Here is a 27,343-nt window from a genome sequence, read left to right as displayed (position 1 = left end):
TAAATCAACCAAACCAATTTCAACACAAAGCTGACATTCCTCTCGTTACAGTTTGATAGCGTACTCAGGCGCAGTGACGCCACAGTAATAATTGAAATTTCATACATTGAACAATTGAGATTGGAAACAAATTTACCACACACGCCAGTCTAATCAATTACACATCAAAGCATTTTCTTCTGATACAATGTGACCAAGTACAGTGTGAGGAGAGAGATTAGGCAAAGACCGAAGGCCACAGAGCACAAACTTTCTACATCATACAAAGATATATATATATATATATAATTTATTATGGACAAACTCCCCAAATAACAGAACATAAGACTTTAATCTGAGTAACCGCATGAGGTCAAGTATCTGAAGTCAGGGGGCGTGTGCCGGCTCAGATGCCAACGAGATCCTCTTTCTGTGTAAGAGTTTTGGTTTTACAGGTCCATCGCTCGAACTTGTATTGATTGAGCCATTTTTAGATGAAATGCACAACCACTTTTTAATCAGGAAATGAGGCTCAATGAGCCAGACCAGATTCCAGTTTAGGTTTTAACATCCCTTCTCCATTAAGTCGATTACTCTGGATGTATTCCCAACTCTCTGGCAGCTGAGTGAACCACCACAGGTCTGCACATATGAGTCACTGAATAAGGACTTACTAATGCAACCTAACAGCACACGGAGGAGCTATCGCAGGATTGAAAACATTTGTCGAGAACTATTTACATGAAAAGGAAACAGGAGTGGGAGACAGAAACCGCAACAGTGGCTACATTTTTAAATTTTTTTACATTTTTTAAATACTTGCCTCATGTCATCTGAGCCGAACAGCATAGAAATCTATTGAGGGGGCGCCGGGATAGCTCAGTTGGTAGAGCGGGCACCCATATATAGAGGTTTACTCCTCGATGAGTGTCCTGTAAAAATAAAGGCCGAAAATGCCCAAAAAAATAATCTTTTAAAAAAAAAAGTATTGAGGTAAACAAACCAACATCTTACGCAGCCAATGTAACGTACGGAGTTCCCTGCCTTCTGGACTACTGCGAGACTATGAGGCCCTACTGAGCCATGACTGTGGCTAAGCTGAGGGGAAGGTCCTTTGGGTCAGTAGGTTGCATGTTGTTTGTTTGTTTGTAGTGTGCGTTTGCTGCGAGCTGCAGCAGAGGCAACAAGGAGTATATACACCTAATCACTGTTAAAGGTGCTTTGAATGTCTGAGGTTTGGAGACGATACATTCATACTGCGGTAGAGGCACAGCTGAGGGACAGATAGACATCTGTAGTGGTGGTTTCAAGGTTAGCGATCTAAGGCACTCAAATTACACTATGGCACAGCTAGTTGAGATTTTTTTTTTTCTAAAAAGAGAGCGAGAGAGAAGACGAATCACATAAACACCACACACCACCACTCAAAGTTACACATCCAATAAAAAGGTACTGCACAAAGTCTTTCACAGTTGCAACAAGAAACGGAAAGAAAATCAGACCTGTGTTACACATCTGTGAATAAAAAAACAAAACCGATGCAAGCTTCCTGGGAGAAAAGATCACCGTTCTCAAACACTAGCGGGGGCAAGGACTGACATTGCTACTTTCTTCTCTATGTACATTGCACGCACACACACACACACACACACTCTCTGCAGGAGGACGCGGTGTGCTTTGCCCCAAAAGCCACTGCATCCCAAAGAGCCTCAAAAGCCACTTTAGGGTCAGATGCTGGTCCTTGTGGCTTTCAGTCCGGCCCCGTTCAGACTCAACTCACATCTCCTGCAGAGGGTGGCTCATGTCAATCCTCTCTCTCTTTACAGCTGGTTCAGTAGGCCCTCTGGATGTATCAGCATCACTGCCAAGGTCACTCATGTCATCTGAGAAGGAGGCATCTAGTGACACAGGGAGAGAGAGTTGAAATTGTTTAGTTTAACGTCACCTGGGACCCTAAAATCACCCTATAACCGATGCAGAGAATGTGAGACAACAGAAGCAAAAGGACAAATACAGCCAGGTTTAAAAGCAACAATACAAATCTATCCCCACAATATAAAGAAGGCCCAAGTAAGGATTGTACATTAAGCATTTTAATAGCAACTCAACACCTATAACAGATGAATGTTTCTCTGTGTTTTTGTTACCGTCAACAAATCCCATGAAAACCCCAAAATCAGTAACTAATCGGTTTCTCAATACTATTTGTCTTCCTCATCCCTGTCTGTAGCCTACAGCCCAAAGCCCACTGATTCCTTCTGCAGATTTAAGTCTTTAACCCTTTAATGGCCCCACCCCCAGTGTCTTTGGCCATTAACAGAAAGCTTTTTTTTTTATCATGAGCCTCTTCCAAACAGTAGAGTTGCTTTTTTATTACACATCTCTTTTAATTGACAAGAGCCTTGTGAAAATTCAATCTAATTTTAATATTATTATTATTATTATAATATACTGTATATTCCAAATATAACACAACTTATATTGTGCTTAAGTTTGGTTTTGTAGGACTAAGTCATCAGACTTTTGGGGTTATACAGGCAGTACTTGTTGGAAAGATTTATTATGAATTGATGTGATTGAGGCAGTGTCTCAGACTGAACACAGGGTTGTTTTTGTGTCTTTTCATGGTGTTATTTTTGGAGAATATCACAAGAGTGATCCTTTAACTTTTTTTAAAGATTTTTTTGGGGGCTTTTCCCTTTATTTGAAAGTGGATAGACATGAAAGGGGGAGAGAGATGGGGGATAACTTTTTTCATTTTTAAAAACCCATAGCCAGCTAGCTAGGATATAACCAGACTAAATTCCAAACCAGCACTGTCAATAATAAAGGCTTACCTTTTTCCATGAGTGATGGCATCATAGAGGTCAGGTCACTGAACTGGGATTCAAGAGATCAGAGAGCATTAGCCAACAAAACAATTTTCAACATCGTCATTGAAGTGTTTCGAGCAACCCGAGCATTTTCAAATATCTTCCTTCTTACCTCTCCCATGACAGCAATTGGAGTTTCTCCGGTGGCCTGAGCCACGCGGTGTTCTACCAAGTAAAACATGTACTCATCATAGAGCAGGCGGATCAGGTGGAAAGAGCCAAAACTGGCTGCACTACGCAGGGTCAGGTCTCTGATCACCATGGAGCTACAGGAAGGAGAGATAGGACAAAACAGATGATCTGTAAAATGCTGTTTGTAGGGAGTAAAGTGTAAACAGCCTCATTGTTTGCCCCTTGTACCTGTAGAAGGACCATTTGAGCAGGAACTGGCGAGCAGCTTTGGGGAAGCTGGGGCCGCCCTGGTGAGGCTTCAGGACCTGAGAGACCACGTTGTCGAGCCAGGTAGCCCACTGGTCCAGAGAGCTCTGCTGTTGCAGGGTGACCTTAAAGTCCTGCTCCAGACGCTGAACCACACTCTCGTCACACTGACACACCCAAGACGCCTGCTCCTGTTAGACACAACAAACACACCCAACCACATTGAGCAAGAAACCACAACGCACAGCGAGAGACGGAAAACAGGACCCACCTGACATTTTAAGTCTCAACGTTAAATAAGCAGGGAAGCTGTCAGATATGTTTACCTGGACGTTGGCAAAGTCCACCCGGTTGAGGTCAGAGAGCATCTGGTTGATCTGGGAGGTGTTCTGGAGGACGGCGCGGGCCGCCTGGGCCAGATGGTTGAGACTGGTGTAACGTCTCAGCGTCTGGGCAAACGCACTGACCACTGCCACCTACATCACGACAGAGACAAAACCCGAGAATCAGTTATAAGATCCTGAGAATGTCACTCTGTGGTTTTTGTGTTTTATAACTATAATAAAACTGCTTCTGGTACTGAAAGGTTTCCTGTGTGACAGGATGGTGTAAATATGAAGCTATGTCTTGCATCTACATAATCATCTTTAATCATCAACTTCAATGTCACTGAAGAGGTGGCAGGAACTGTGCATAGTAACATATGACACTCATGGCTCACAAACCAGCCACATGAGATGATGGGTAATTGTGAAGGCTGGAGAGGAAATGTGGTCAGTTAAATGAGCCGCTGTTGAGATTTTCTTGTTACCTTGGTGCGAATAATCTCTTGAGGAAAGTTGGTCATTGCTGTCGTCAGCCAGCCCTCTAGACTCTTGGCAAAATTACGAATGGCCTGAGTGAGAGTGCCTGAAGAAACAGAAGCAGAGCCTGGATTACAAACTAACAAAATCCCTTATAGGCCACCTTGTTACTTTTATTTGTACTGTAACTTTAAAATGATGTCAATAAAAGTATTGGCTAATGTGTTAACAGGTCACTGTTGGCTTACAGAAAAAAAGGGGGTGGGTGGGGGGGGGGACAGCCTGGAATACAATTGAACTTTACTACATTTATCTATGCATTAAGCATAAGTACAGTTTTGAAAACACAGCCATCTGCAATACACAAATCATCAATAACATCTTATTAAAATCATAATGAATAAAATGATCAATAGTACTGACTGGGAACAGGACGCAGCACATCAGGAATGAGGATCTCTACCAGAGCCTGGTAGAGGATGTGGTCACAGCTCCTCATCCATAGTCTGATTGGTTCATATTTACACAGAGCCACCAGCTTCTCTCTGGGGATCACACCCTCCAGGTCATCATCACTACATGAAGACGGGAGGGGGGAAAAAAGAAATACACCCAAATTATAAATACTGCTGTCTTTCAAATAAAACGTGGCAGACAATCAGGTAAAACGATTTTTGACTTCACTGTTAAAACAGAAGACTTAATCTAGCTCAGACATCACACTTAATGTAAAAGTAAGTAGTAGTTTTCTTTTCAACATTGAAGCTCTTCCTGTATTTGTGATCTGACCTATTGGAGATAGTGGTATTTCCATCACTAGATGGCGGTGTTGAATACCAAAAGGTCTGCCAGAGTTTCTCAATGTAGTGGAACTGGAGGTTCATCACCACATCCAAAGTAGCCTGCAGGAGAGCAGTGAGGGAGCGAGGGAGGGAGGGAGAGGGAAAGAGAATGAGAGGGAGGGAGCGAGGAAGGGGGGTGGGGGGGACAAAACATACAGAGCTGAACCATGGTAACCAGACACACAACAAAGTTTCTACAGGCAGGCAAGCAGCCTCTCGCTCTCTCCAGGCCCTCCTGGTTAGACAATGAGCCAGCTCAAACGCAGCTCTCTGCACATTAATCATATGGAGAATCTTAAAGGCCACGTTTAGGCTTCAGCTGGAGCTTTATTCAGTTGATTTCACTCCGTTATATTTTATCTTGGTTTCCTGTATAAAGCAGATTAGCCTCATAGATTTATTCATGCATTTGCCTCCTTTTAGTGGCGAGACGTTGACCTTAACAAACCCATGTGATTTCCTCTTTCCTGTTCCTGTTGTATGAGGCTCTTAGAAAGCAGGGTATACCGCACACAAGTGAGCACTTCAAGAGCGTAAAGGAAGCAGTGACAAGCTGGTGATCTAAAATGATAGACCACAGTTTGACAGCTTGGTCAGAGAAAAAGCAGTAACCTGGTTCTAAAAAGATAGTCAACGAATAAAATCTAAACCTCAACGCACACATATATCAAAGTAAAACATAAAATCCAGTGCTGTAGAAGTTGTGGAGGACATTTACAAGAGGTAACGTCAGCCTGACTCCTCAAGAGGCAGATGTCAACCTCTTTTGTTTTTGGTCTCAAACGGTTCAGTATATCTCTACGTTGAGTGCCTATTGAGTACGAGCATAGGATTCACACCGGGCCCAGAGATTTTCTTCTTTCTCTATCTGGCAGGACATGCACTTGCCGCTGGATCTTGTTACGCAGCAGTGTAGGCTTCAATCACATGATATGTTTTTGCTTCCTCTCCAGCCGTTGTCATGGCAACCTTGTTTACGGTTGCCCCAAGCAACAGGTCAAACACAGAACTCCAAAACAAAAAGGAGAAATCCCCATTGCCTCTAAACAAGTGCGTTTTGCCTCCACAGTTTTGCGCCACACACAAAAAAAAAAAAAAAAAAAAAAAAAATGGAGGAGAAATGTTCACATGCACAGTCACACACCAACGAGACGCCTGGGGAAGAGATTTCCAAATCCTAACCCCTCACACCTGTACACACACGAGACAACTACTGTGGTTTACAGTTTGATTTATTACCCTCAAAGTTTTATTAACACCTACTTATTTGTGCTTAAATGTTACTTTAATTGCACAGCTGATACCTGAATATTTGGCTTGTTGTTACCATGACATTAATAAATAAAATAAATACATGCCAGTGGATTGACAGCCCTGCTCAAAAATTCCTTTATCTGCATGAAAGTCAAATAAGAAATAAGATGTTATTTTATGCTTAGGCTAAATGGTTTCCTTTATTTGTGCTGCAACTTTAAATGACGTCAATAAAAGTCTTGGCTAATGTGTTAATAGGCCACTGTTGGCTCACAGAAAAAGTGAGGAAAAAAAAGTGAAATGCATAAACATTAAACACACAGAGGCAATGAGAGCCGGAGAGTGACAGAAATGCACTGGCAGACAAAGACAGGAGCCCATGCGCCTGTCCACAGACAAGGCAACACAAAGGCCCAAGGGGAGGCCACCACAAAGACACCAAGATGTCCACCCAGCGCGCTGAAAGGTTAATTGGCATGTCTTGAAAGCTGCACAGAGATGAAAAGACGGCTGGAACAAAGGGAGCGTGGTGAGGCTGGACAAGGGGAGGGCAGGGATAATATGATAAAGCCAGAGCTTCTCTGCTTTAATCACAGCCTCTCGTCTGTCTGTAAAGCCCCCAAATTTTAATGTTCAATATTATTTTTTACTCTTCTAATTTTTTTTTAAAGGCTCAGTAATTTCCTAAAACAGCTGGGCACTGTAATTTTAAGCAAAATGTTACTGAACGGGTAAATAGTGTATTTGTTGGAGACTATTTTCAGCAGCAGAATTAATTCACAGTTGGTGCTCTAGTTAGTATTTACAGCAGCAGGACAGTGTTTGTGGGATCAACTCAAAATAAAAAATTAGCCAGTGACCATGGTAATGAAGGAACATGTTACATGTGACATATCCTGAGGCAATCAGACCTCACACAAACAGCTTTATACTTTTTTCGCATATGCAGTAGTACTCCCAAAGACATGTAAACGACTTTGATGTGTAAAATGAGTCCCCTTTAAAGCCGTTCCATTGATATTCACATGTCAATGTAGCCTCAGTTACAAACATATTCATAGAGCTGTACCTCACAGTGGTCTCTGTAGAGTGTCTGCAGCTTCTTGATATCATTCATGTTGATGCGCTCAGGCAGAGGCTGGGTGCCCAAGTCAGGAGAGGGAAATGGAGGCAAGGTGTGGGATGTATCTGCATAAAGCAAAATCATAGACAGGTGTCATTCAGGTCACACACACACACACACACACACACACACACACACACACACACACACACACACACACACACACACACACACACACACACACACACACACACACACACACACACACACACACACACACACACACACACACACACACACACACACACACACACACACACACACAAAGGCTAATAGGTTCTAATATATAATATATCTAAAGCCGTTATATATATAATATATATACCCCCAGTTTGGTAGTTTCAACACAGAAATACATATCCTATAATTATCTCAACAAACAAGATGCCTGACAGTTCATTTTACCAGCCTGACAGTTATTACATGTGTTTAGAATTGTTGTTTGTAAGGCAGAAAGAAAGAACACTTAAGTCAGATCTTAAGTGTCAAACATTTGTAGACAAACAGTTGTCTTGGCAACCACCCAGCTCCTGTGCTTACCTATGTACTGCTGGTGATGTTGGCTCTGAGCAGCCACGGATTGCTCTGGAGTGCTGTTACAGTGCTGAGAGCTCCCACACAGGCTGTCAGACATACCGTCCACCTTCTGTAGAGGTTTGAACCTATACACAGTAGAAGACAGGGTTAGCTGGGTTTTGAAGGACTAGGAAGGCAGGAATAATAAAGAATGTGCCATTGGGCTGAGACTATGCAGGTTTCCATTCCAATGAAAAACCACACAGATAAATCCCAGGTGAGCACACCTTCGACAAAAGCTAATTGTTGAAATACCAAGGGTATGTTTAAAGGAAAAGAACATTTTCAAAACAGTTTGCAACATTGTTCTGGTTTACTAATATAAGTCTTCCCACTGCTGAAAAAAAGGTTTGCCTGTGAGAGATTTGCCTCAGTTTGGTGGGTGTGTCTGTGGTGAAAACCAATACCTACTGTACATAGTGAAAACACAATTCAGCAGTCACACACACACACACACACACACACACACACACACACACACACACACACACACACACACACACACACACACACACACACACACACACACACACACACACACACACACACACACACACACACACACACACACACACACACACACACACACACACACACACACACACACAGCTGTCACAAGGTAAATGTCATCAAAATGTTGCCAAGGGACAAAATAACCAACAAAATGCCATAGAATGAATGGAAAATTGCTGAAAGTTCTGACAAATGTGACAGAGAGCAAAACAAATGGAAAGGAAAAGTTAAAAAACGCAGACCGAGAGAGAGAGTGCTGACCTCTGTTTCTGGTGGACAGGCTGCTGCCTCATGGCCATGTACTGGGTGTCTTCCTGCAGCCGGTTCAGCGGTGAGTCTGGCTTCACCCGGATGCCATAGTAATGATACTTAGAGTTGCCTCTGATAGATTCATGAGACAAAAGCCAGAAAACAGTGAGGAGAAGACTTGCCATCAGTGTAATTACTGTCATTATCCTCTTCCATCAGCAAGTCTCCAAGGCCTATAAGCATCATCATACTTGTCACATCTATAATGATTACATAATTACTGTTATCAGCATCGGCAACAACCTCTTCCTGTTTGTACCTGGTGCCGAGGCGGCGGGTCCTGAGGCCCATGAAGACCGAACGGATGAGTTTGCCGAAGGAGGCTGCGTTGACCGGATCCAGTTTCTGTTCCTGACAGTGCCGTAAGTAATGGTTATACAGGGAGCACCGGGGCAGGCTCACTCCCTCCGCTGTCTCATAGTTGTCCAGCAGCCACTGCAGCTAAAAACACACAGAAGAAGCCACAGTTGTACAATCAGTGAGCCCTAGCTAGTGGACAAACCCTGCTTTGTGATAGTCACCTGGACAGAAATGAAGACAACCAGTGCATCTTATTATCACATCAAAAGACAGATAAAAAACACACGCACGCACGCACGCACGCACGCACGCACGCACGATCATAAAGCAAGATAATTTGCATAAAAAGCTAAGATTATAAATTTGCAAATCAGATTTAAAGCAGATACTTTAGACACTATTCATAGCGGAGGTTAAGAGTTGGAATGTAGGGAAATAATCTAAACCCCAAATTTCCCATGTAAGTAAAAGTCTGGATGGAAATACTAGATGAATCCTATTTACATTTCATTATAACTTAGTGACAGCCTCCCAACAAGAGTAAAAGTTATACTGCAATAAACTTTAGTGACACTGAGGGCCAGATGTACGTACATATGCGAATGTAGCGTTATCAACGCCATGGCCAACCCGCAGAAAGCGCACGCTGTGATACTTCAGCTTACGTCGTATTTACCAAACCTACAGTTCATCGGGTAATCAGTGCCTTTCTCCGCCCACTATACTGTAAATTGCGCTGTAGCAAAACGTTAAGTACTTGTGCTATACGGCTGAGTGCAGACTGCGATACTCCCACTGCTGATGCTATGACTGATGCTGATGCAATATTTGTAATGTAGCGAGGAGTTTAACAACTGCTGGAATGGAATGTGAACGCGGAGTCGGAGATTCAGTGTCATCTTTGATTTTTTCCAGTAACTGTAATATTGCATGGCTGCTTAATTTGTAATGCTTAATGATTTTGTGTTCATTCAACTGAAAAAGTGTGATCCTTTTGGCAAAAATCTTTCAGCTCGTCTCCTTGGCCTATGTCATTGTCTTGCTTGGATTACTGCTGCCATTTCACCAGGAGGCATATGCGAGGAAACCCGCTTGCGGCTGGTTTACACCTGCTTTTAAGAGGAGGAAAATTTCCACCGCAAAACAGAGGCACGCCGTCACGGGCGGTTTTTGTACATGCCGCGGAATACATAGGTGCAGTTTACACTTCCCCTCCCATCTCTTTTTGGGAAACTTCCACTTTCCCCTTGACCCTCCCGTGAATGCATATGCATGACACGGAACAGGCAGTCTGCTCTTTTACCTCAGTGCGGCCTGTTTGTACATACCTCGACATGCTTTTACGCGCACGTTGCGAAACAAATACACCTGAAGTGGGCGCAAAAGCATTAATACATCTGGCCCTGAGTGCATGTCTTGGTGTACTTAGAAGTAAAATAAATTCAAAAATCTTGACAAATCAATCAATTCAAGTCCATGCAGGGGTTTAAGAAATATATCCAAGATTATTAAGCAAAAAGTGATAGCAAATGCAAGTTCAGATCAAGGATGAAAACTAATTGAGACAATAGTGCGTGTCAGTGGGACAGTGCAGAGTAAGTAAAGCTAGCAGTAGGTAGTGTGTTTAACGTTGCAAAACACAAGTGGAACACTGCCTAAAGCTTTTGTTTTGTGTTATTCATTTTCCCTTTTCAAAGAAAGTTCCTGGTTGACTTACATGGCTGTTGAGCAGGCTGCTTTTGTGACTTGCAATTCCTTCAGACTTTTGGAGGTTTTCAATCGCCATTTCAAGCTAAAGAAAGAAGAAGCATGCAAAATAAAAAATAAAAAAGTGGACACAGAAGAGGGAGGAGACAGGAGAGTGAGAGAGATAGAAAAATAGAAGGGGACAGAAAAAAGCAGGGGTATATGAAGAAAAACACACAAAAAATAAAACAAATAAAGGAAAATAAGAATGTTAGCGAGCAGCCAGATCTCTGCATTTTTCATTAAACTCAGTCAGTGTTGCAGCCAAATCCATTATTGCCTGACAAAAGCATGCAAATCAAGGGACTCATTGGGTTAAGCTGCTCAGTGAAGGTTTGCGGTCAGACACTCTAATGTATGCAAATAGGAACCACAAACAGGGGCACAGGTCACATCAAGTTTGAAGACAATAGGTCAACAATGCCTAACCCAACCCCACCCCCAAAATGTATCAAATTGTACCAAAATAATATTTCAAAAACTAAAAATCAGACAGAGTGAGTTGTTACTACAACATAAGCAAGAGTGTCATGGTATAAAACACACTGGGATAGTATGCTGTCTTTGGACAACAACAAAAATAATGGAGTCCAACTGGCGTGCAAAGTGAATGACAAAACCAGGGACATTCTGTGGAGCCATAGAAGAAAATCAAGTCAAAAAAGAAAAGATATGTGGTATTGCAGCCAAACTGGAGACATAGAAGAAAAAGGAAAAGAAGTAGGCAGAGTTCCAAGCCTTAAGAAGGCTCCAGAGGGCTCACGGCCAAATGGTAATGAGCCCCAGGGGTTGCTTTGTTTCGCAGGGCGCTCAAGTGCCTGTGAAAACCTCTGAAACAAGGCAGTGCTGAATTATTTAAGCCAGTGTCCCGATTCTACAGGCTCCCTGCCCTGTACTGCACTGCTCTCTGTGTGTTACTGCAGAGCCAGGAGGCCCCAACTCAGGTTGCCATAAACCCTGTGTGTCACTCCTTGCCTTTCAGACTTGTCCGGGAGCCTGGCCAGTCTGGACACAGGCTCAGGTAGCAGTGATGACAGTTAGCACCAGTGTGCACCTCACAACACCATTGGTTAGTGGGGATCTCTGCTCAGTAAGCCATGTTGTACTAGGAGTTAGTACTAACAACGTACCTACATACTTAGCCACATAGCAGTTGAGAAAAGACAAACAATCCCCAAAGTACTGTATGTTTGGTCAGTCACTTAGTCTTTGTTGGGTGTAAACATCTCATATAACGTTTGATGCAGTTTGATTGTCGTTTTCACTGGCACATTAATCCCACTCTATTTGAAAAAGTGCTTCAGAGTAACACAGGAACATTGGTATGGCATGGGTGTTGCTCACCATAGCTGAGGAGGAGCGTGATGAGTGTGATATATGGTTGCGGCTTCCCTCCATACTTCCTCCATGAATCAGGTAGGTGTTTCCGCTGGAGATGATGTGGCTGCTGCCCACATCCATAGCGATGCCCACCATGCCATGAGGAGGCACCCCACCACTGGCAGAGGAGACCACCGTTGTGACACCGGCCTGCGAGTCAAAGTAGGTTCCCCCACTGCTCTGCCCGTACAACTGAGCCTCGGGGTTGTAGGAGTAGGCTGTTCGGCTGGGGAGAGATCATTGTAACTAGCAATCAGTGATGTCTTTCCATGATGATGCTAAAAAAGCACATTTCATGACAGCTGATGAATTTTATGAGGCCGATGAAGAGAATTTACATTTATAATTCAAGATGAATCCTGCATTTGGAGTGGAGACAAATATTACGCACAGTGCTGTATGGGTTTTGAAAAGCAAAAATGTTTTACATTCTCGCATTAACATAGTGCCGATTTTTAACTATGGTAAACATAGTGACATTTTCTTTTTTTACAGTTACAGTTGCAATAATCTATTTACAATTTCATACTTCACTGGGTTAAATTAAATTTGACTTCAAAGTGTACTTGAACTACACAATGTAAAACATGTATTGTATTTCTTTATTATAATTGTGGATTAATGTAACATTGCTTACATAGTTCCATTGGTGTAAACAGTCTCTCCACTTTCTCCTACATATTGGACCTGGGATGGGTAGACATGTTGCACCTGCTGAACCTACAGAGAGACAACAGGAAATCAAGGCAGGAACAAGGAAAATCTCTATTCATGCTTCCCTATTTGTGCAAATGTAAGTCAAACTGTAACTAGAATTGGAAGAGTAACCATCTTTTTTTAATCATAAAAGTACTGCGTAAAATGAAAATATCTGCTTGTTGGTGTAGGCATGTTCACACCTATTACAGTGTGTACATGAAGTGCAGTGAAAAGGTCTGTACACCCCTTGGTTTTGCACAATTATTTGTCTAAAAAGAAGCCTCAACAAAAATAAATTACATTAAAAACACTGCCTACTGTATTTAGACCTACCAAGGTTCTTTATGTAAAGGTTCTACAATACTTGAAGTGAAGAAATTATTTTAAAAGGGGCTCAGGAGTAAAAGTGATCTGGAACAATGTTGGAAGAAAAGAAAAGTAGAAAAAAAATGTATTTTCCCTGCAATTTAAACAGCAAAGTTGAACTGATAAAGACATACAAGTATTAAATAAAGACAAGCTTGATCTGACAAACATCACAACTGATAATGAATGATACTGATGCATACAAATTGTGAAAAGCAGCTAATGAACTGCCCAGAGCTGCTATTGGCTAATGTTGCATGTGACATCATCCGGAAATACTGTATAAGACTGGTACCAAAGATGAGCTAATAGCAGATAGTCAGGTCAACTCCTCTTTCACCATTAGACGCTGGACATCACACAGATTTAGTGTTGGGCTTTGGTTCAAGTCCCCAGGAATCATTGGGCTTTGCAGCAAGTTCACATTATACGTACCGTGGGACCCAGAGTAGACTTTTTGCCATTAACACCATTACAAAAGAAGCAGCTGTAATCCTGTAATCCTCATCATCACACACATTTAAAGAATTACTTTTAATTACCAACGATTGGGGCTAATGTTTATTTAAAAGCTACCAAGAGTTGTAGTAAGATGTTATTTTCATGTTATTCATGTACGCAGGCAGTGGGCCAGGCTCAGCCAGAGAAAGACACTTTCACACACCCATGAGGGGCACAGGAAGCAGGAGAAACCATTTGGCACATGCTCAGGATCAGCAGCTTTCGGTGGAATAAATGGGCTGCCATGTTTGGGATCTTCATTCAGTGTTAAACACGAACATGGTTTGGTTACTTCGCCCAAGTCTGACTGTTATTATTTAAACTGAATGTAAATAATGACCCAAATGTTTATAAGTGACACAAATAAGAACTTGGTGAAACTAGCTACATGCTTATTTATATATCTTTTTTCATCTTCTTGTTACTTTATTGTAAAAGAAAACACAGTATAAGTCTATAACTCAGTAACAAAATTTTAAATAATTGTAAAACGCCAAGGGGTGTACAAGTATTTTCACAGCACTGTATAAGTATGTACAGCACTGTGTACCTGCTGAGAGACCTGTTGAACCCTGGGTACTGAAAGCTGCTGTACTTGTCCTCCCTTCTGAGCTGAGCCTGTAGCTTGAACCAGCACCCTCTGTGTGGATACAAGACATAACTCAATTACATTGGTATGCACGTACAATCACACATGTAATTGTAAACATATGACAGCCGACACAAGATGGGCAAACATTTCAACAAATCCCCCCTCAGGAATTTAAGATAGTGCTGATAGATTTATGCTCATATAACACACTTAAATGACAGCACACCGCTCTCTGCCAGCCACACATCCTGAATTTCAGTACAGGTGTGTATTGTACATCACTGCATTTTCTCAGTGTACTCCTCTGATTGTGCGTGTGATGTTTCTTTTCAGACCCCATGCATAAGCACTAATACAGCGAGTAGCTGGTTTGCAGGGATTGAAATTATATTTTTTGTCCACCAGCCAAATGGCTAAAATTTTACTAGACACTCAATGGATGACCATTGTTTTTTTGGCTGATTAGTGAAGCAAATCTACTAGCTACTTGCATATTTTATCAGCATTTGGCTGATGGATGGTGCTCATTTTGAACCTTGATAGTCTTTTATATTTAACATTTGGAAAGAAACAGGATGGAACAGTTTAGTCATTACAGACTTTTCCGATTTTTCTTGTCATTACAGTAGCAGCAGAGTAGAGGTAGTACCCTACCTGCTGGGAGGCTGGGACAGGCTGTACCACAGGAGCCTGAGCTGATGATGACGTCCGCAGCGCTGCCACGCTGGCCGTGGTGTCTGACCCTCCCTCGGAGCTCTGCATGCTGGGTTGCAGGAAAGACGTGAAGTGGAAAAGAGAAAAGACATGAGTAGGGGGGAATTTAATAAGAAATACTCTTACAGATAACACTGAAGCTTGAACGAAAAGAATAACAGCATTTCAAGTCTATACAAATTAGTCTCGCTGTGCCAGACCATCCACACGCTGCAGAGCGGAGGAGGGTCTGGCTAGTCCACATATCATTCCGGGATGGGAGAAAAACATGCTCTGGTTTATTGGCATGTCTTTAAACCAATCACAATTGTCATGGGCTGCGCTAAGCTCCGCACGGAGCCGCTGTAAAATAGTTGTGCGAGACAAAATTCAGATTGGACAGATAGTCTAGCTAGCTGTCTGGACTTACCCTGCAGAGATCTGAGGAGCAGTCAACCATAGTTCTCATAAATCCACCAAAGTTTAAAATTCCAACACAAAGGAAACGGACATTGGCGAAAATACATGCAACCAGCGGAATTTCCTGCAGCACCAGAGCAATCCCGGAAGTGGAACGTCAAGGATATAGACTAATACAAATAGACAGCCATACTAAATACATGCTCTTCCACCCCACCCCTTCTCTCTTGGAGCCACCAGGGCATTCATTGTGCCCCAGAGGGTTTCTAGCTTTATCAAGTCAAGCTGAGTCAGTGAATCTCTAAGAGCCCCAGAGGCTGCCCACCTTTGGCCTCAATCACTGGCAAAATAAGCAGTCCAACAGTTTATACACTTTGACACTCCTGGTCCTGCTGACAGATCAGACCCAGGTGAAAAAGTAACAGTACAGGAGTTTAAATTACCAATAGGACTGAACTGCTTCCTGAGGACCAAACACACTGCTGCCACTCTGCTTTCCACTGGGTGACAATGTGCACAGCATAGCAAAGGGGAACCAAAAATGGAGTGACAAAAAAGGCTCTCTTTTTTTTCAAAAGAACAGAGGAAAAGAGCGGGAGTAAGGCAGAGACAAGAGAAGAATGGAACTGCAAGGGGGAGTAAGTAGATGAAAAACAACTTCCCCACTCTCTCTCTCAAAAAAAACAAAAAAAAACGAAGGGGGAAAAAGATGAAAATGGCAGTGGGGCTCCAGCCCATGCCAGGGTCCTGATGATATCCAGCGATTGTTTCGTACAAGAGCTGTCCTCTGAGGGCTCCAATAATCCAGCTGATATGAGGAAATTCCTCAATGCTTTGTAAACGTTTGTCGGTTGCTATGGTGAGGAATCCATGACGACCACCCCCAACTCAACCCCTCTCCTCCCCTCCTCTATCCCCCCACCCCACCTCCCTCCTTTTAAAGCTCTTGCACAGGAACTTTCGAGTGCGACCGCAAAGAAAAGATGGGGAGGAGGGTTAGAATAAGGGAGAGGGAGATACGACACAGTTGGGGGGTGGGTTGAGCTGATGAGCAGAAATCCAGGAGCAGCAGGAAATGTCAGTAGGTAAGCGAGAGAATGGTGCTCACCGGGAGCATTACAGTAAAGGACTGCAAGACACAACCTGCTCTAGACATGCTGTGATTAGTCATAACACAAGACATGCACTACAATGTTATTTTGATTCACTGGAAGTGATCTGACAAACACCACCTAGGCTGCGGTAATCTGGAGGCTGAGCTTTTAGATACAGGCAACAGGTGCAGCCACACTTGTCTTTTGGCTTTCTTGAGACCCAACCTAAGCTTTCTAATGATATAAGAAATTAAGAAGGCCTTTCTGCATCCGTTGCATCAAACCAAGTGGTCTAAATGTGTTTCTAAAATCCATCAATAAATAACAAGACTGCCTTATACCATGTGACAAATGTAACTCCGACAGAAATAAATCCAACATGTGACGTTTAAAAAAACAAGGGCAAAATGCATCTCAATTGAGGAAACCCCACCAATGACGGGGAAGAAAAAGAAATAAATGTAAATAGTTTCAACCAAAACGTTGTGCTCGCAGCAAAATAGGAGGCACATCCTCTTCCGTGGATCATTTTCAGAGTTAAAGACTATGCTGATACAGGATAACACTGCTTATTTATACAACCACCTAATTTTTGCCACTAAATACAACATGATGAAGCTATCACAGACACTTCCACAAAGTATACCACCCAAGAAGTTTCCAAAGGCAAAAGCAGATTGCAATGGTAAAGATCTTGACACTAAATCGTAATTTCCTTCAAATCATGCAGGACAACAGACATAGCTCAAGATTTTGTTCAGGAAATCAAACAGATGGGACCTTAAACAGATTGACTACCTGAATTGTCTTGGTGACCAACAACACACAAATTCACAAAACTAATTTGTCCACTAGTTGCTAACTTAACAGTTTTGAAACTCAAATGTGTCTTGTTTTTAAGACATCAGCAGTAACTTAGGAGGACATTTAGGGTTTGGCGGCACTATTGGATGCTATATGAAAAATCAGAGTATACATTTAAAATAGAAAAACAGATTTGGGTGTGCCTCCACTGGCATTTTCAATGTGTGGAAATTTTGCCACAGGCAAAGACACTGCTCTGCCTGCATGACTAATAGATTAAAGTGTAGGAGGCCTATGTTGAAATTCCTGATGTGTCAATCTTCAGACACATTAATGATTTTAAGCACCATATCTAGTCTACCGTGGCCTGAGCAGCACTCCGAGTCCTTCTTCAATGCATTTGTTAGCACAGGGCACAATTAGCACTTCCATGCCAAAGCGCTCATATTCCATTACAATTTTTCTTCACACCTCTTTCTTGTATGGCGATAAAGTACCAAAAGACTATTATCAGAATGATGCTAACAAGGAGTGAACACTTTAAAAGTCGCTGCAATGCTCAAGCCTCTTTTTTAAAGCAAGGAATTTGTCTACGGAGTGTCATTTGAGTTATAAATACACTTGTAACAATCAATCCCATCATTTATCTTTAGACTTGTCATTTTCACCAGAGGAAGTGACACAAGCCTGAAGGCTTCTTTATAACATAAAGGAGTGGGGGGGGGGGGGCACTGACCTGGATGTTTTCATCCATTAAAGCTCAATTAAAGCGATTTAATAGGTATGGAGAAGTGTGCCAAATCATTGAGTTGGAGGAGAGACAGGAGTGCAGGCAGAGAGGAGTCTTTCTGCGTACTGCTCAGGGAAGGTTAAAAGCCACACAAATTCCCCACCCGCGGCTCTGAAGGCACAAAGGTAGAACACAGCAGGAGACATAGCACACTGCTGGAAAACTACTACCCTGGATGGGCTGTTGTCTTGGGACACACACACACACACACACACACACACACACACACACACACACACACACACACACACACACACACACACACACACACACACACACACACACACACACACACACACACACACACACACACACACACACACACACACACACACACACACACACACACACACACACACACACACACACACACACACACACACACACTTTAAAGAGTTACCTGAGTTGTAAAAGCTAAACGTAAACAAGAAAATACATTTTAAAAGAACCCAAAAGCCTAGTGCAGACAAGATTTAAACATATGTCACTGACAGATCTAACTTAAACTGGGCTCAATCAAAGAAAAACACATACAGATGTTCAATTAAAAACAGGAGCCCACAGTCTTGGCTCATGTTTGCACTGGCCCACATTGTTTGCAGAGCAACAACGGTTGCTAGTGGCAACACCGTCCACTCCCGTTTCCAGGAGCCTGTTGCTATGCAACCAACAGAATACTTCCCAAACCAAACAATGCCATCCCCCCACATGATCCCTCTATCTCACGCTAAGTAGAAACTTACAACAATAAATACTATGTAAGCTATTAATTTCAGACACCAGGGGACATGGAGGTAGACTTATTCCTGTGTTGCAGTTATATAATAAAATTGTACAGACTTTATGCTGGTTTAGACTTGATTGAAGAGGACAGGATGAAGCACTCTGTTTTTGTAACTACTTGGTGCTCAAAAGAAGGAGGAATGTTTAAGTCATTCAGGGAGACAACAGTCTATTCTTCAAGGTTGCTTTACACTCATGCCACCCAAAAACAACACTTCCAAAAGCAAGTCGAGTCTTTCCAAAGTTCCTTCGGTAGAGGAGATAGTAAAACAGCTTGAGCAGAGCAAACCTTTTTCCAACTCAGGGAAGATGAATCAAAATAAAGCAGAGATAGCCACTTGTCCACTTGTTGCTTTTAAAAGGGAAATCTATAGAGGACATATGTTTGTTCAGCACTATGAGTATGTTTTCCCTTTACCTTTAATATATGAGAAGCAAAACCTATAAGATTACAGAGGCACACGCGCTCACACAAAGAGCGTATTAAGATATGATAAGAGATTTCCACAACAGAGGCTGTTCTTCAAGCCTGTCTCATTAAATCATGGCTAATCCAATCAAAGCGGCTCTTGGGGTCTGCAGATGGCAGAGTTTAAGAGACAGAGAGAGAGAGAGAGAGAGACAGAGAGAGAGAGAGAGAGAGAGAGAGAGAGAGAGAAGAGAGAGAGAGAGAGAGACAGAGAGAGAGAGAGAACAGACCACTGTCTCTGATCCCGCCGCCCCCCTTCCCTCCCCAGCTCACCTACCCACACTGGTCATCAGCACAACCTGTCCACTCCGTCACCATGTGCACTGCAGGCCTGACAGCCACAGAGAGAAAGATCAAACCGTTGCCATGGAGATTGTGTGTTCGCCAATGCTCTACACTAGCAACTTCCTCCCCCAACGCCCTACCTCTTCTAACCCTTTCCAGATTTCCACTGCCCCCCCACCTCCACCCAGCCTATCTCGAAATAAAGAATGAGGGTTTGAAACTGAACATTTTTGAAAAGTTAAACTGGAAAACAACACAAAGAGGAGTAGGGAAGAAATGGGGGAGATGGTCACAACTGGAAATGTAATCAGACTCATACGTGTGGGCGTCTCTCTCTTTTACGGTTAGCCTATTTATCGAACGTGATCGACGGCTGCCATACTGATGACTCAAACAAGGGAATTTCACTCAAGTCACTTGGCTGCTTCAGGAGATGTTGGATTATGAAGAGAAACTGGGAAATGCTAAAAGTAACAGTTGGGATTCTTGCACATCGGTTCTATTCCCCAATTCCTACATATTATTAATATTTGGCATACCCAAAAACACATTACAATTAAATTAATTCACAATAACTTTTTTGATCTTTCAAAGCCTTTAATCTTTATATCTGCAGAACGTGTTGAGAATAGCTAAATCTCAATTTAAATTGTCACAGCTAGATCCAAATCACATTGTATGGGCCCCTTATAAAACTATTGCATCACTGAACATAATCACAAAACCAGAAAGAACTCAGAGAGCACATACCCCTGAGGGGTATGCCAGTTATTTTAATAATAGGAAATATTAAGAGATTTAAAACAAATGTGTTTCTTTTAAGTAAAAGCAGTACCTAATGAGAAAATGTATTAAAAGTGCATGATGATATTGAATTGTCTTATTTTTAGGTTGTATCCACAAGGATACTGGATCTAGAGCTGCAAAGTCACTTATTCCTTGGGCCATGGCCTACCTTTTCACCTAATTTTATGAAGTCTATTAACAAGTTAATCAGATTTCCTGCTATCAGACAAAAAAAAAAAAAGAGATCTGTAAATACAACCTTCTCGCTGGAAGTATGGTTGCAGTCTCTTTGACAGTATGAAATCAAAACTAATGACAAAAACTGACAACTTGGAATGGTTAAGTATCCTAACGCTTAGCCTAGACCAGACATGCATCCTATTCCATGGAAGTATAAAAATACTCACTCCAAACGCAACACTAACTTTTTTAAATCTGCTTTCACTTGCTCTTTTAAACAGGTGTGTTTCCAACCTATGGAGTTGTATTTCCCAGGGAACCACATTCTGCAAAGATGATCTCAGATGCTGGCAGTGAGCTACCTCGATCTTGACTGAACCTGAGATAAGCATTTTTTTTGCACTGGAAGAAGTGTGTCTTTTTGGCAAGCGTTCATTCCACACAGATATGACTCTGAAAATCATCTTACTGTTTGTATAGTATGCTTTCACGGGCACTACTTGACACAAACAATGAGTCACAAGTTAATACTTGAACTTTGAGACGGATCAAACTGTCTGTTGCTCATGCAGTGAATAGTTGCCATCAGACTCAGATTTAAGTATTTATTAACTATTTGACACAATAAAACCATGTACAAGACATGAAATACTAAACATGTTTACTCTGTATTTGACAGGTACCAGAATAGTGGTCAAAACTAGCTGGGCTGTTGCTATTTACAATACAGCCAAGGTGTTTTCTATAAATAATACTGCTACAGTAACTACAGTTACTTACTACAGCAAAATTTAAATGTCATTTAATGTGTTTAATATAATGCTGTCTTGGTCACCTGGGTAGTCACCTGGTAGAGCACGGCCATATAAAGAGGCTTAGTCCTCGACGCAGCGGCCGCAGGTTCAACTCCGACTTGCGGTCCTTTGCTGCATGTTATTATCCCTCTCTCTCCCCTTTCAAGTCTAAGCTGTCCTGTCGAAAATAAAGGCCTAAAATGCTCAAAAAAAACTATATATATATATATATATATATATATATATATATATATATATATATCAGCAGCATTCATACCCTAATTTGGCAAATCCTTTTCAGTGTCATTTCCAGGACATTAACCAATAAATGACTTACGGATCTAACAAGTGTTCTTGAATAACAATTTGCATCAAGATGGCAATCATAGATTATACAGTAAAAGGTGGTGACAGGATACAGCTGACATCCTGTCTATTGGTCTACATGTTGGTGCTCAAATTTTTCAAAATCTCATCTCAAACTTTAACTATTCCTGGATAACAACCCAGACTGGTTTGACTACTTTGTCGCAACACTTCATGGCCAGACCTACAACAGTGGTTACAATTTGCAACACCATTCAGAGGGGCAACTTAATTTTTACAGGAAAACAACTAGCAAACAATGCAGCTTTTGAATTGAACATTGCAGCATTAACATCTGCTCTCCTTTGAAGCTAGTGAGTGGGAAGAGAGGGTTCTCAAAGATCAAAAAATGGGATCTGAGGGCAGCACTATATAAGGGCATCCACCATTTTGCTGAAATCAGCTTGTTTCCACCTGTTAAAATGCACCAAATATCCTAATTATGGAGATTCTGAAAAGCTTAATTGAAGGCCCAGATAATTCAATCTAAAAATACTGCTCCTTTGAAAATCTGGTCAAATCTCACTCCACTAAAGGCCTAGTCTTGGTTCTGGTGATTATTTTGTAGCAGACTTACACTGACAGAAGTTCTTTTTTATGTCAAATAAACATCTCTTAACAAACTAGCATAAAACCCTACAAAAGAAAGGAAAAGTGAGGAGAGGATGGGGGGCTGCTACTATCCCTGCCTGAAAGAGAGAGGTGGGGGGGGGACTAGCCATTGTAATGCAAATGTCACTGCCGTGTCTGCTGTTTGTGGCAGAAAATTTAATTAGCAGTTATGCAGCTACGATACAAACAGGTGGAATGTTAAGAATGCTCCTGATGACAGACAGAAACATTTTTTTTTATTTCACGTGTTTCAACTTGTTGTGTTCAACATTTTTTTGGTATATGACAAGATTTTTTTCTTTGTATCCTAGCAGCGTAAGCCTACAATGATTTCCAAAATCTTTGTAGCTGAAAGCCGTGATGTGAGAGTCACGAGGACACTTAAACTATTTTCCTTTCAACAGATTCTTATAAAAGAGTAACCGCACATCACTTGAAATGAAAAGACCTTTACAAATAAATGAATTATGAAGATCATGAAACTGTAACATTTCATGTGAACAAATGGCACTATTAATTTCCACTTAACAAGCCCCACAAGGCATTCTCCTCTCACTTCTGCTGCTTTGCTCTGTGATTTTCTGACATGCTTTTGACTGAAGTTATGGGATAACCCATTAAATCTTTGTTAATAGCAGACAATGAAATGTGCAAAAGCCAGGCAGTTCAGTTAGCACAGCAGGATGTAAATGCAACTCTATATGAATATGATAAATTGTAAACAGCAGCGACAAAACTGATAGCAGTGATTAGGTCTGTGTGTATATTTGTAGCAGGCTATTGGATTGAGAACTTCTCCCCGGGGCAACAGTAGGCCTCATCAAGATAAGCTAAATACAGCATGAGCAAACACACACACACGTGACCAAAAGCTGTGTCAGGTCACCCTCTGCCCAAGACACCACTGCAGCTGTTCTATTGATAGCTGAACTGTACTACACACATGGGTCCATTTAACACTCAAAATGGCATACGGATAACGGAGGACACTGCTACGCACAATCATATGAGCAATGCCACAGATGGCTCAAAAGAAGGCTAGAGGAGAGGAGGTTAGGCCCAAAGAAGGAGCAAAATGTTCTGTAAATCACAGGCTAGTGTGGCACTCATTGCTGAAATGGACCAAAACACAACCACGATCACAGGCTGCAGGCTAGACCAATAAAGGCAAGTGAAACTCAGGCTATGTCTACACTGCTACGTTTTGGTTTAAAATGAACATCGTGTGCTACGTTCCTACCTCACATCCACACCACTCCGCATTTCTGAGCCGCTAAGACAGAGACATTTAAAAACACAGCTGCCCCCGTTTTGGTTTGAAAACCCCAGGGTTGCTTTGTAGTCTGGACAGGCACAAACGGAGACCCTTGGAAACAACGTTGCACGTCTGTCATTCTTATTGGTTAGGTAGGCTTACATACCTTCCAGTAACAGTTCCACCTCGTTGGCGGTCCAAGCAAATAAAACACTGGTCTTAGTTTTTGCCATTGTTGTTCTTTCTTTAAAGTATTTTCTGTATTTTCAATTTATACATCCATAATTTTCAACCGCAGAGTAATGTCAGACAATGTGTTAATGACGTGATAATATGGACAGAGCTTAGTTCTGCTACTGGAGCTAAAACTCTTGTGTGAACGGAGATCGTTTTTGTCATAAAACACCACTTAAAAATGAAAACGTAGTAGTGTAGATGTAGCGTCAGGATACAGACACATTACCATGACTTTCAAACTGATATTCTCAGCCAGTAAGAAATTTCTAAATAACTGTCCAACCAACGGCTATTTTCCACTTTGTTCAAGTCTCCTCTATGAGCACCATTTCTTTCTGACTTGCCTCTGCAAGCCAAAGCAATTCACTCTCACCACAAAGAGAAGAGAGAGATGAAAATAACCTGATTAAAAACACTGACTTTTAAAAGAATAACATTTCGCCCCCAGGCCCACTCCCCTTTCTTTCCATGACTTGGGTGTATTTGTATATCAAGTTGCCATGTAAACATAACAGTGTCACGCTCAAATGGGGGGGTGGGTTGGCGGGGGTTACACACAGTTTCAGCGCTGTCATTTCGTTATTTTCTTTGTAGCTGCAGTGAGTTGTCTGACCAATCAAAGTTAAGTTTCTTTCTCGGACACTTACTTCAAAACAAGCCGAGTCTTCTGTTAATGCACATTCAATTCTTCCCTAAAATATTCTGGCAAAAAGGGACAAAACTCATGGCGGGAGGAAGCTTTATAAACATTACATTTTAATTATGATTAATATAACCATACTACAGAGACCTGCATTTTGACCCTTTCTCACATGAAAGGAAATAGATAGTGGCCTGCATCAACACTACATACTTTATGTTTGAAAATGTATAACTTTATGTTTTTTTACTTTTTGTATTAGTAGTAAGCGGAGGGGGTTTTAATTAGAGAAATGTTAATGCTGCAAAGATTTTTCCTGATGCTTTAATAGCAAACAACATTCCAAATGACCGAGCACCTGACGGCTGTCTCTGAAAAGATAGTCCATAAGAATTAATTTATCTCAGGGGACAAAAGGAGACCGAATCCCAAAAGGAGTGCTGAAAACCAGCCACAGCCACACTGTAAAGCAAATGAAGAGGGGATTTAAAATCATTGGGGAGGGGGGTGGGGGGTCTACATTTCTTTGGTTTCTCATTACTGCTAAAGCACAGATTAATATGAGCCTTTAGCTCTGAAGAGAGGTAAAACAACAATCCTAAAGGGACCTGCCACCTAAACAATAAAGCAGTGCCACGGAGAACAACTTGGTTATTAGCAAACAATTGCTGGTCTGTCCAACGGGTTTAGCATCAATAAAATGAAATAAGTGAGAGGATAAATCAGGTCCAATGATTCATTCAGAGTGTACAAGTTCATCTTTATTTGTGACTAGTTTTAAAATCACATAGAAAACAGTACTTTAAATACTCAATTTCTCACGCAAGACTGTAAAAACAAGACAGAGCAGTAAAGAACCATCATAACACCACCTAGCTGTAACATATCCAGATATTCAAGCCATTTCTGAAATATTAAAAACACCCAAACATTGTGACGTTACCAACTTTATAACATTTAGATAGCAAACGTTGTGTAATCTGATTAACAAAGATTAAAGTTAGTTCATCTTTAAAGTGTACTAACGTTATATCGCTACGCTACTGAGATAAGAGACCAGTGGAAGCACCAGGTAGAGTACGTTAACGTTGCACCGGTGAGTGTCGTAACGTCGTCGGTAGAAGTTCACATATCCGTTTTCTCGACTGCTTAATCTTTGTAGTGCATTGTACGCTATAGCTAGCTACTTTATAAGTGAAAATCGCCCCAAAGAAGCTTGCAAACTGCCTGCTGAAACCAAAGTTGTCCTCCTGCTAAGTTTACTCTTGCCCGCAGCGGACGTTAGTTGCAGTTTGAGCACCAGAACCAACGTTGCTAAAGCTAGCTATCCACATTTCCACCTGCTTGAAGAATACGGTTCTGGAGAAAGACACACCGAGAATAAAGTGTGCTCGTGCTGTGACGAACAAGACAGAGCTGTCGTTTAAAACGCGACAAACGGTTGAACTCGCGACTGAACTGGCACTCAACGCTGCTCGTTGCCTGTGTTAGCATTAGCTAGCTGTAGCCTTACCATCCATCCTGCTGGGATTGAGCTGGAAGTACGTTCACAGCTCGACACACACACACTAGCTACACAACGTAGCAACAAGTGTAACGTGATAGTAAGTAACGTTACCACTGTGAATAACGTTTAGGCAAAGTGTAGCAAAATAAGTAGCAGAGGGGAAACATTTTTTCTAGGTGCAAAAAGCTGTTGCCAGCATTAACGGTGGACGTAAATTAAATGAAGAGTGGAAAACCGTTCTCAACTTGGGGCGGATGCCATAAAGAAGGGAAAGTTATGTTGTGGAAAATAACCAAGACTGCTAGCAACGCACTCGACCCAGAGCATTGTTCTCCAAACTAATAATCATTTAGCATCTAAATTCTGTAAAGATAATAGTCACCTTTGCCTTGAGAAAAGTTCTGTCTGTGCTCTCTTTCCCCTCTCTCACACTCGCTCGTTGACTTCCAGATGCTGCTGCTGCTGTTGCTGAGTGTTGCGCCCGTTGGTAAGTAACTGTCTCCACGGCTACAGTCACTATGGCGCGACGGGGTCTCGAGGCAACTGTTGCTACCCTCGAATGTCTACGTCAGGGCCCTCACTATACAAGGGAGGGGCCAAAGGAACAAGAGTCCCGCCCAGTTCAATAAAGTTATAAATTTAAATTTAACCACTAGGAGGTAGTCTTAGCTAGGGAACTGGTGAAAGTGCCTCATTCAGATTAATTTAGTTTACTTATAAGTTGTGTTTATGATTTAAATGTTATTATTGTATGTAGCACATATATCACAACTATCAAACTGACCTCAGTTATGTAAAAATGGTATGTCTTTAGTTTAAAATACAGGTTATCTTCTTAATTAAACTGATTATTATGTAGGGCCTACTCACTTTCTTGGTGATATTCATAGACTGTATGGTGATATTCAGCTATATTCCAACACTTTACGCTCCAATAATGAGGGGGCAGCAAAGACCTACAATTTCTAATAAAACGGCTCTATTTTAAAAACACGTGTGTGACACGTAGCCGATATAGTTTTATTATAATTTTTCTAGGGTTATCTTTCTTTTCTCTTTCTATGTTTTTTTTTTTTTTTTTTTTTTTTTTGTTATGCACCAAAACACACATGGGTATTGCTTGTATATGAAAATCTAATTGGCAGTAAACCTGATTCTGATTATCGAGTGAAATGACTAAAATCTAAATCTGTACCTCCTTTTTTCTTCTACACATTGATTTATTTATTCTGAATGAAATCAGCTTCCTGCATAATTCTTCCATTTACTGGGTTTTGAATAATGTAATTGTTCATATACAAGGGTCATCATTAGTTTCAATAAAAAAGATATCAACAAGCCATAGGCCCTACATTATTATTTTTAGATTCCCTTTTCTTCTTGCACCAGCCATT

General features: G+C 41.6%; 2 protein-coding genes across 5 annotated transcripts in view; one reads left to right on the top strand and one right to left on the bottom strand.

Annotated features, from left to right (window-relative positions):
- On the bottom strand, positions 1 to 26,513 carry rfx2 (regulatory factor X, 2 (influences HLA class II expression)). Of its 4 annotated transcripts, none has more exons than XM_028586674.1 (18): positions 26,332 to 26,513; positions 14,889 to 14,997; positions 14,193 to 14,282; positions 12,714 to 12,796; positions 12,041 to 12,302; positions 10,668 to 10,742; positions 8,910 to 9,091; positions 8,603 to 8,722; positions 7,793 to 7,914; positions 7,199 to 7,317; positions 4,823 to 4,935; positions 4,457 to 4,608; positions 4,042 to 4,139; positions 3,557 to 3,706; positions 3,213 to 3,421; positions 2,965 to 3,118; positions 2,817 to 2,859; positions 1 to 1,877 (listed from the first exon to the last, which is right to left on the bottom strand). In XM_028586674.1, the coding sequence occupies exons 2-18, from the start codon at positions 14,994 to 14,996 to the stop codon at positions 1,756 to 1,758; spliced, it is 2,202 nt and encodes a 733-aa protein (XP_028442475.1). In that variant the 5' UTR covers position 14,997; positions 26,332 to 26,513; the 3' UTR covers positions 1 to 1,755. The 4 variants fall into 4 exon arrangements, with proteins under 4 accessions (XP_028442475.1, XP_028442476.1, XP_028442477.1 ...); XM_028586675.1 differs by lacking the exon at positions 26,332 to 26,513 and adding an exon at positions 25,956 to 25,988; XM_028586676.1 differs by lacking the exon at positions 10,668 to 10,742.
- acsbg2 (acyl-CoA synthetase bubblegum family member 2) overlaps positions 25,545 to 27,343 on the top strand; it is a 27,137-nt gene continuing 25,338 nt past the window's right edge. Inside the window, exons 1-2 of the mRNA XM_028586672.1 lie at positions 25,545 to 25,983; positions 26,400 to 26,436. The gene's annotated coding sequence lies outside the window, so the exon portion shown is untranslated. The remainder of the gene's footprint in view (positions 25,984 to 26,399; positions 26,437 to 27,343) is intronic.

The sequence above is a fragment of the Perca flavescens genome, chromosome 9, assembly GCF_004354835.1.
Source record: "Perca flavescens isolate YP-PL-M2 chromosome 9, PFLA_1.0, whole genome shotgun sequence".
NCBI classification, from domain to species: domain Eukaryota; kingdom Metazoa; phylum Chordata; class Actinopteri; order Perciformes; family Percidae; genus Perca; species Perca flavescens.
This window is presented reverse-complemented; position numbering and strand designations above follow the sequence as displayed.